Source organism: Cynara cardunculus, assembly GCF_001531365.2.
Source record: "Cynara cardunculus var. scolymus isolate 2C chromosome LG 2, CcrdV1, whole genome shotgun sequence".
In the NCBI taxonomy this organism is placed as follows: Eukaryota; Viridiplantae; Streptophyta; class Magnoliopsida; order Asterales; family Asteraceae; genus Cynara; species Cynara cardunculus.
This window is the reverse complement of record NC_037529.1, coordinates 6,573,321-6,583,529: the sequence shown is the minus strand read 5'-3', so window position 1 is coordinate 6,583,529 and position 10,209 is coordinate 6,573,321. Positions and strand designations below refer to the sequence as shown.

The 10,209-nt window shown below is 37.0% G+C and overlaps 2 protein-coding genes across 2 annotated transcripts; both read left to right on the top strand.

Annotated features, from left to right (window-relative positions):
* The first annotated feature begins 561 nt into the window (after positions 1–561).
* Positions 562–7,655, top strand: LOC112507277 (calcium-transporting ATPase 1, endoplasmic reticulum-type-like). Its single transcript, XM_025111792.1, has 9 exons — positions 562–686; positions 1,319–2,737; positions 2,910–2,982; positions 3,067–3,188; positions 3,513–3,794; positions 3,889–4,266; positions 5,246–5,355; positions 5,501–5,729; positions 6,896–7,655. Exons 2-9 carry the CDS (start codon positions 1,328–1,330, stop codon positions 7,472–7,474), a joined length of 3,183 nt encoding a protein of 1,060 aa, XP_024967560.1. The 5' UTR covers positions 562–686; positions 1,319–1,327; the 3' UTR covers positions 7,475–7,655.
* Positions 7,656–9,459: 1,804 nt separating this feature from the next.
* LOC112507279 (histone H4) lies at positions 9,460–10,123 on the top strand. The gene is made up of 2 exons (XM_025111794.1): positions 9,460–9,504; positions 9,629–10,123. Exon 2 carries the CDS (start codon positions 9,658–9,660, stop codon positions 9,967–9,969), a length of 312 nt encoding a protein of 103 aa, XP_024967562.1. The 5' UTR covers positions 9,460–9,504; positions 9,629–9,657; the 3' UTR covers positions 9,970–10,123.
* Positions 10,124–10,209: the final 86 nt, after the last annotated feature.

The following is a 10,209-nucleotide window of genomic DNA, read 5'->3' as shown; positions in this document are numbered from 1 at the left end:
TATTTTTGATTTAATAACATAATTTTTTATAAAGATAATAATTAAGTATACTATTATAACACAATTATTATCTTAACTATATTTTAAATTTTTTATATTTAAAATGAAATATTTATCCAATATTTGATCACGATTATCTACAGTTAGTTACACGAATTCAAAGATTTAATAAGTCGTACTTATGCATTATTACTTGTCATCTTAAATTTTAAGTAACATACATCAATAAACAATAGTTTAAATATAAAAAATAGTTTTTAAATCTTTTTTCTAATTTTAATAACAGTTTATATAATTAACAATGTTTTAACTTTTCCTTTGCAACTTTATACCGCAGTTAAATGAAACTAATGCATCTTTTGTATGAACAGTGAAAAAAAGAACAAGAATAACGTGAAATTGGTTTTTTTTGCAATTAATATTTATGGGATAATTATTGATTGAATAAAATAATAATTTAATTTAATAAAATAATATAAAAATAAAAATAAAAATCAACGAACATTCAGGGAAGGAAATGGGGGAATATGATATGATGGAATTTTAATCAAAGCCATCACGGGAGCAAGATCTCTTTATCTCAGATATTCCCTCACGCATACGCTTCAAAAGGGGGAGTGAAGACGAACGAACACCATAATCATAAGCTCATCACTCTCCCCATCGCTGCCGATCTTCTGTTTCTGGTAATTCTAACAACATTTTCACGCGGTTAAAGTAGTACCAGATGATATACATGTGCGTGTTTTTAAGTACAATCGTATGTGATTATGTGTTGAAGAGAAAGAATTTTGTTAGATCTTTGAGTTTTTGGGTGTTTAGGGTTTTGGAATTTGATCACTGTAAGTCGTTGGAGTAGTCGAGTGCTTGTTTGATTTAAGTTTTTAGGTATATGAAGTACTACTGAATTAGAACTTGTACATTTAAGTTGATTGATGCGTGTAGATAGATAGATACCTTTGTTTTTTTAGAAATTTGAGTCCTGATGTTGTTTTTGTTCATAATTTGGTAAGATAGCGCTAGATCTTTGGATTATTGCAGTTCATAATAGTGGGCTTCAGTTAGTGTGAATTATTAAAGAGGAAAAGTGTTTGTTATTGTTTCTTAGTTGAATTAATCTTATTATACATGTACCGATCTGAAGCACGCACGAGCAAACGCTTAGACTTAGTTTTCTATTGCTGTTTGTGATGATTTTTCAGAGGCACTTTTTGTTCTTTTGGCGCTGCTTGATATGTTGTGTCGATGAATTTGTTTTTATTAAGGAGGATTTGTATTTGGAATTTTTTGGTGATTTGGTTGATATTGTTTATTCCAGTGAGTATTGATGGGTAAAGGAGCCCAAAACTACGGGAAGAAAGACAGTACAGGCAAAGCTTTATCTTCAGACAGTCATGTTGCCTGGGCAAAAGAGGTGCGTGAATGTGAAGAAAATTACAAGGTGAAGAGAGATTATGGTCTGTCAGATGATGAAGTAGAGAAGCGCTTGCAGATCCATGGGTTGAATGAGTTAGAGAAGCATGAAGGACCATCTGTTTTCCGTCTAATTTTAGATCAGTTCAATGATACACTAGTTAGAATTTTGCTTGGTGCTGCCGTGATTTCTTTTGTATTGGCCTGGTATGATGGTGAAGAGGGTGGAGAGATGGAGATCACGGCGTTTGTAGAGCCTCTGGTAATTTTTCTGATACTAATTGTTAATGCGATTGTTGGCGTTTGGCAAGAAAGTAATGCTGAAAAGGCTTTAGAGGCCCTTAAAGAAATTCAATCACAACAAGCAACTGTCATACGCAATGGTAAAAAAATATCAGGCCTGCCTGCAAAAGAACTTGTTCCAGGTGATATTGTGGAGCTTCGTGTTGGGGACAAAATTCCTGCTGATATGAGGGTCTTAAATCTAATTAGTTCAACCCTTAGGGTTGAGCAGGGTTCCTTGACCGGTGAAAGTGAAGCCGTTAGTAAAACCACTAAACCTGTTCCCGAGGAGTCTGATATCCAAGGGAAGAAATGTATGGTATTTGCTGGGACAACAGTTGTAAATGGGAATTGTATTTGTTTGGTTACAGATATAGGAATGAATACGGAGTTAGGGAAAGTGCACTTCCAGATCCAAGAGGCCTCACAGAATGAAGAAGACACACCGTTGAAGAAGAAATTGAACGAGTTTGGAGAAATGTTGACCATTCTAATTGGGTTAATCTGTGCTTTGGTCTGGCTCATAAACGTAAAGTACTTCCTCTCATGGGAGTATGTTAATGGTTGGCCGGCGAATTTCAAGTTTTCATTTGAGAAGTGTACCTATTACTTTGAAATTGCTGTGGCATTGGCAGTTGCTGCTATCCCGGAAGGTTTGCCTGCTGTGATTACTACTTGCTTGGCCCTTGGCACCCGTAAGATGGCCCAGAAGAATGCTCTTGTCAGGAAATTACCTAGTGTTGAGACACTTGGGTGTACAACAGTGATTTGTTCCGACAAAACTGGTACTCTGACCACTAACCAGATGGCTGTGGCTAAGCTTGTTGCTATGGGTCACAGAGCAAATGCTGTTCGATTGTTCAATGTGGAAGGGACCACATATAATCCATTGGATGGTAAAATAGAAGACTGGCCAGCTGGTCAAATGGATGCTAACCTTCAGACAATTGCAAAGATTGCTGCTTTGGTTAATGACGCTAGCATTGAGCAATCTGACAAAGGCTATGTTGCCAGTGGAATGCCTACCGAGGCAGCACTAAAGGTACAGTAAATAGTAGTTTTAACAAGTGCTGTTCTCTATTTGCATCCGACCCACACTTGTTTTAATTAGTAAATGTTAGCCGCTTAAGTGAAATTTGGCACTTGCCCTTTCTGCATACGTTAATGATATCTTGGGGAGAACAACAAGCTCAATTAGCTGTCTCTATTTTCAGGTTCTTGTTGAGAAAATGGGACTTCCTTATGGTTTGAGTTCTGGTTCATCTACAGGTTACAATGGCCTTATGGGTAAGTCACAGTGGCTTTCTTCTCTTTTTTTTACTTGGTTAAGTATATGCGCTAATTTGTTTCCTGTAACCCTGTGAAATAAAGGTTGTTCTCAGGCGTGGAGCAAAACTGGGCGCAGGATTGCCACCCTTGAGTTTGACCGTGATAGGAAATCTATGGGGGTTATTGTGTCTTTGGACTCTGGGAGAAAGTCACTACTTGTAAAGGTAGTAAATTCCTTTTCCAGATTTAGTTTTAAAATTGTATGGTACGAACCTTCATGGTATAGTAGGGTGCAAAATGAGCAGGTTTTGTTTTGATGGTCTTTAATCGTATTCCATCTGCTCTAGTGACAGATTGTTGAACATAGAACAATCCAATGGTTGATTGTTAAGATTTGATTTGAAACTGAAGTTTGTATATCTGTAACTGCAGCCTATATTTAAATAGCCTACAATTAGTTTCTACCTTGATGATATCCACAGATAAAATGCTGTTAACTGCTTGCTCCATGGAAAATATTAATGAAGTTGGTGCTCAATTTTTGACAGGGTGCAGTTGAAAACTTGTTGGAAAGAAGCTCCTACATCCAGTTGCTAGATGGTTCTGTTGTTGAACTCAACCGGAGGGCAAAAGATGCAATCTTAGACAGCCTTAATGAATTGTCGATGAGTGCATTACGTGTTTTGGGTTTTGCATACAAGGATGATCCATCAGAATTTACGACATATAATGGTGACGAAGACCATCCTGCTCATAACCTTTTACTTAATCCAGCCACTTATTCTTCAATCGAAAGTAATCTGACCTTTGCTGGCTTGGTGGGACTGCGGGTGAGTAGTTAATATGTGTTGTTTTGATTTCATATGTGCTCATTGATATCAAAGAAGTTCCAACTGAGTTGTTGTGTTAATGTTATTCCTCAAGGATCCTCCTCGTAAAGAGGTTCGCCAAGCAATTGAAGACTGCAGAGCAGCTGGAATTCAAGTAATGGTTATAACAGGAGATAACAAGAATACAGCTGAAGCAATATGTCGCGAGATAGGTGTATTTGGACTTGATGAGGACATCACTTCAAAAAGCATAACAGGAAGACAATTTATGGACCATCCTGATCAAAAAGGTCATCTTACCCAGAAAGGAGGACTACTTTTCTCCAGGGCTGAACCACGTCACAAGCAAGAGATAGTGAGGCTGCTAAAGGATGCTGGTGAAGTGGTAGCAATGACTGGGGATGGGGTGAATGATGCACCTGCTTTGAAATTGGCTGATATAGGAATTGCGATGGGAATTGCTGGCACTGAGGTATTTCTGTTCCTCAAATATCTCTGTTTGTGCCTCTGCCTGCATTTTGATGACACTATGGTTTGTAATTATAATAGGAAAGATGAATATTATCTATCTGCACACATAAGGATATATGACAATCTTTCTTTTAATTTTATTTCTGCTCCTTAAACGCCTTCAGTTGTGCATCTGCAATTCTGCATGAATTTTGATGACACTATGGTTTGTAATTTTAATAGAAAAGATGGATATCATCTATCTTTACACATAAGTTGTATGCCGATCTTCTCATTTTCTTCTTGTCTAATAATGAACAAGATGCACCAATCGTATAATTAGCATTTGTGTTGGAGTGTGTTTCACTGCCAAATTTCACTTTCAGTTTCCTAAAGCATTTGGGATACCCTTCTGAGTCCTAAATATGTTCCATGTTTTAACGAGGTGGACGTCCTTATCTACTACCGTGGTTTTATTTGAAGCCTTCTCCAAGATCCAATAATGTCGGCCAAACTGGTGTCATGCATTTGTATTCGTATTTTGCACCGATTCTTGCTCCCTGACATTGTGTTTTGTCCCTTTAACCCATAAAGATTGGATTGAGGCTGGAATCCATCTGAAACTTGTCTATTCCATTTCCTTCCTCTCCTATTCTTCCTGTATTTCTTACATCTCCCTTGATCTCTCAAGTGTTATTGCCTTAGCAGATATTGCATAGGGTGGTCAAAATATATAGTCTTATGGCTGCATAAGGTAGTGTGTATAATTATGCATGTACTATCTCATACCACTATTCTTCCCTTTTGTCCCAATGGCCAAACAGAAAAATATCTAAATATGATGTTTTTTAGTATGCTGTTGGAAATAACTTTTCAGTCCCTTGCTTGCTTACTCTAATTTGCGTTTTGATGTTCTCTCACCATCTACTGACGGTAGTTATTAGTTTAACGACATATTCCAACTCTCATCAATTTGTTCATCTCCTGAATTTTTTGTCCAGGTGGCCAAGGAAGCTTCTGACATGGTTCTGGCAGATGATAATTTTAGCACAATTGTAGCTGCAGTTGGAGAAGGCAGATCTATCTACAACAACATGAAGGCCTTTATCCGGTTCGTTTATCTTTCTTTTCTAGTTTATTGTTTTTAAAATTCTGCTGAATATATTGTGTCTGCCAAACTGGCCCAAAGATGGATAAGTACCAGATAGAGTTTGAAAGTAGCCTGGACTAATTGCAGTTTTCTCCACATCCTGCAGGTATATGATTTCTTCAAATATTGGTGAGGTTGCTAGCATATTTCTCACTGCTGCCATTGGGATTCCAGAAGGCCTGATTCCTGTTCAGCTTCTATGGGTGAATCTTGTTACCGATGGACCTCCTGCAACAGCCTTGGGTTTTAATCCACCAGACAAGTACATCATGAAAAAGGCCCCTCGCAGGAGTGATGATTCCTTGATTAGTGCTTGGATTTTATTTAGATATCTCGTAAGTTTTTCTCAAACTTTTAAACAATATCTCCTTTGGATATGACCTCCTTGCAAAATACCAGGGACCTATCACATATAAACACTTCCTTTGAGACAAAATATCTGATTTCATGATTAGAGTTCTAGTTGAGTTTCGCTAGCCAAACAATTCAGTTTTGAAAAATTCAAATGAGTTCTGTAACCATTATACTTGCAGTTCTGTTGCAACTAATATTTGTATGTTGAAGTCGAAAAAAGCACTTAAGCATATGCTAGAACGAGTGGTTCTGCTCAAATTCTAACTTTTGTTCATTTTGCAACAAGTCAAATACAATGGTTAGAGTACTCATTTTGGTTTACTTTTTTTATATGTCAAGACAATGGTTAGTGTGCAATGGAACTACAAACGTTCACTCGTATTCATATTCTTTTTATTTTGTATCGCTAGTCTTTTTACATGACTCAACATGTAGCTCTGTTTTACATGATCCTAGAGGTTGATGTAAGGTTGGACTGCATACATCCTATCCCTTCCCTCCTAAACCCTGCTTTAGGGTGCGATATACTAGCTTGGGTTGGCTGCAAAAGTTGATTTGTCTGAATTTGGAATTGAGCTAGATGGCCTGAGCCACTAGCTTTTGTTACTCCCTCTGTTCCAATTTTTTTATTAACCTGGATATCCAACCCGCTATGTGAGCCGACTAATTCTAGGGCGACCACCTGCTTGCAGATAGCCAGGAGTCACCGCATTTGAACCTCCGTGGCCACAAAGGGGATTTTTATTTCTCCTTGGATTTGAATCTGAGACCTCCTGGTATTTTTGATCTTTGGAGCCAAGTTCAAACCAATCAGGCACCACCCTTGTGGTTCTCTGTTTCAAACTTGAAGTCTACTTACTGAATTTAATTTTTTTTGAGCACTTTTAACATTCTCATCACCAAAAAGTTCCTTGTGGCATGCATTGTTTACTTTGACATAGTAAATAGTTTAATACGTTGATTCTTAAAGGGCAAAACTGTAAATATTTTGAGAGTGGTGTGAATCAACTCTTCATGATGAATATCATGATAAATATTTACGATGAATATTATGTAGACTCGTCATAAATAATTGGTTTTCATGGTTCCCAAAATATTTACGGTTCCTAAATGAACCTTCCGCTGATGCATCTTACCATGTCTGCAGGTGATTGGACTCTACGTTGGTATAGCCACCGTGGGCGCTTTCGTCATATGGTACACACACGACTCGTTCTTTGGTATTGACCTGAGCAGGGACGGTCACAGCCCTATTACCTTCTCACAACTCCGAAACTGGGATCAGTGTTCATCTTGGGAGAATTTCACCGTCTCCCCTTTCAAAGCCGGAGACCAAGTCTTCGATTTTGAATCCGACCCTTGTGAATACTTCCGTGCTGGAAAAGTGAAAGCCATGACCCTCTCCCTTTCCGTATTGGTGGCCATTGAGATGTTCAATTCCCTAAACGCCCTTTCGGAAGACGAGAGCTTGTTGACCATGCCACCTTGGGTCAACCCGTGGTTGCTTCTGGCAATGTCCATCTCCTTCGGGCTTCACTTCTTGATTCTATACGTTCCTTTCCTTGCCCAAGTTTTCGGGATTGTTCCTCTAAGCCTGAACGAGTGGTTGTTAGTATTGGCGGTTGCTTTGCCGGTTATTTTGATCGATGAAATCCTCAAGTGTGTGGGTAGGTGGACAAATGGGGCTAAAACGAGTTCGAAGTCTTCCAAGCACAAGGATGAGTGATGATCTCAACAGAAATTAATACTACTCCAATTTTTAACAACTGGTCTGATTTATATATAAATAGGTTTTAATAGAAGTTATTTTCTTCATGATATTAGGAACAAGTTCATATTCTGTTCTATGCCTTGGTTGCAATCATTGTGCTGGCTTTGCATGCTGTTAATATGTTCTTTTTTAGCCATGTTTTATACCCTAAAAGCATAAACCATTTGGTGTTCTTATAAATCAATACTTTTGAATTGAAAAATAGCAAGTAGGGTATCTGTTGCAACGCCACTATGGATTTTCTTGGCCGTTCTCCAAGACCCTTGGAATTGGTCGACGTACGTGCAAGCTTATCCAAACATCCACTGAAACTTGTACTGATATGAATCCATTGTTGCATTTATTCACAGATGTTAATCCATCTGTTTTGGACCAATGCTTAGATTCAATAATTTCAATCGAAACATGTGCATATACATAATGCATTTATAAGATCTAAGAAACCAAATGTCTTAAGAATCATATCAATATGATGCTTCCAACTTTAGGGTTGTATTCCGAGAAGGGTACGAAGGGATCTCAATCATTGGATCAATTCTAATTGAAGATAATTACTAGATCAACATTAATGAGATACATCAGATCAATTCTCTTTCAAAGCGTAATTCATGGGTCGGTTTGAGATTAAAAGTAGTTTTCTTTCGCCTTCCACTCTACACCTCAACATCTCTAAGTAGTTTTCTTCATTAAGCTTATCAATACAACATTTGTGTATGTATATCTTTGAAAATTAGTAAATATCTTTGACTTGACCTATGCTCTTTGATAGAGATGCACAAAAGAGAGTTTCACTGATTTTGGATCAGTAAGGATCAAGTAGCGATTCTAAAAAAGCAACGATTAGCAAAAGCCTAGCGCAATGATTGGTTATAGGAGAAAGCCCGTTTTAGTCTTAAATTTTGAACTTGTGACCAGTCCTTAACTGGTAAAAAAAATAACTCAGGTAAAGCTTGAAAACCGATCATCTGGTCCAATCAAAGCTTAATCAAAACCCGAAATAAAATAATGAAGCCAATACACTGCCGTGAAGCGGGGTGGAACAACACTTAAACCTGTTTGTGAAGTTGTGAAGGCCAACAATAAATCAAGGTGTTGCTTTGAAGTCACCGACCAAATCTCCCAGGAAACTCTAATACTATAAAAACAATCTTAATCTAGAGTACGTAGTACATGAAAAGAGGGAATACACAACTATCTAATCGTATCTTTTTCATGACTCAAATGCTGGTTTATACATCTATTGTAATTTAAAGACGTCCATTACAACAAATGATCATATAATCAGTAGTTAGGAAATTTTATATTTATTTTAGATATCAGGTTTTTAACTTCTTTTTCGCTCGATTCTTTATCTTAAAGGATCTGGAAATCAAATTTACTTTTTGCTAATGTTAACCAATCATTTGAACTTACGTTGTAATAACTAGTTTTGTAACCAAAAGGGCTTTTGATCTAACAGTATGTGAGTCATTGGCTTCCTAGGAGATCAATGATTCAAATCTCACCAAAAGAGGTGAGGTTTAAATTAAAAAAAATCTTTAAAACTTAATATTGAGAAGATAAATATATTATTTTAATTGTTTTTATTGATAAAATTGAATATGTTATAATTTTTTTAAAAAATTTATAAGATAATGAATTCATAAAATATTATAGTAAATTGTTAAAATAGAGTATATAAAATAATTATTTTATTTGTCGGAAAAGTATTTAATTACGAGACTAAAAAGCCTCAGCGCGCGTATTTTTCCCACAAAAAACCACATACCATTTTTAATCCCAAAACACTTTTGCCACTTCCTCAATCCGTGTGATAATTCACGTCATCAAGGCCGTCCATTGTCATCCATCAACGGCTGCCAATACTTCAAGATATCACCTTCAGGATCAAATCCCCAAAATCACCCACTATATATACAAAACTCTCAAATGAACATCATCACACTCTCCATCTTCATTTCTTCAAATTTCCGAGACTTCATCAGGTACGTTTCATATCAATCGACAACATTTGATAATTTTGTGCTTTTGATTTCATCAGAAATTTGTTAGTTTCTTGCTCTTTTGATTCGAATCTTTCTAGCTTCTGATTTCACTCTTCGATTACAGATTTCGAGGTGATTTGAAGAAATTTGATAATGTCGGGACGTGGAAAGGGAGGAAAGGGTTTGGGGAAAGGAGGTGCGAAGCGTCATCGAAAGGTTCTCCGTGACAACATCCAGGGAATCACGAAGCCTGCGATCCGTCGTCTGGCGAGAAGAGGTGGTGTGAAACGTATCAGTGGTTTGATCTACGAAGAAACTCGCGGAGTTCTCAAGATCTTTCTAGAGAATGTGATAAGAGATGCTGTCACCTACACGGAGCACGCTCGACGGAAGACTGTTACCGCTATGGATGTTGTGTATGCATTGAAGAGACAAGGCCGAACTCTCTATGGATTCGGTGGTTAGGGTTTTTGAGTTTGGGAAAAGTCTTGCTGTGTCAAGAAAGAATTGGGTCGGGTTAAGATCCGAATAGGTGTTTTATGAACTGTAGTTACTGGTGGGTGTTCCATCTTTTGTTACTATAAAGAAGGTAATGGAATGATTTCTACTACTATTTTCTTTGTATTTCTAAAAAGTTGATTATTTTTACTTTTATTTATATTATCTTATAAATCAGTTGATAAAAGTTTTTAAAACTATTTTTAT

Bases quoted from the DNA above. Each gene is read 5' to 3' on its own strand.
- LOC112507277 (XM_025111792.1), top strand. From the start codon at position 1,328: ATGGGTAAAGGAGCCCAAAACTACGGGAAGAAAGACAGTACAGGCAAA. The intron at 2,983-3,066 runs GTAAGTCACAGT...TGTGAAATAAAG, and splicing joins AGGTTACAATGGCCTTATGG to GTTGTTCTCAGGCGTGGAGC. The intron at 5,356-5,500 runs GTTCGTTTATCT...CACATCCTGCAG, and splicing joins AACATGAAGGCCTTTATCCG to GTATATGATTTCTTCAAATA.
- LOC112507279 (XM_025111794.1), top strand. From the start codon at position 9,658: ATGTCGGGACGTGGAAAGGGAGGAAAGGGTTTGGGGAAAGGAGGTGCG.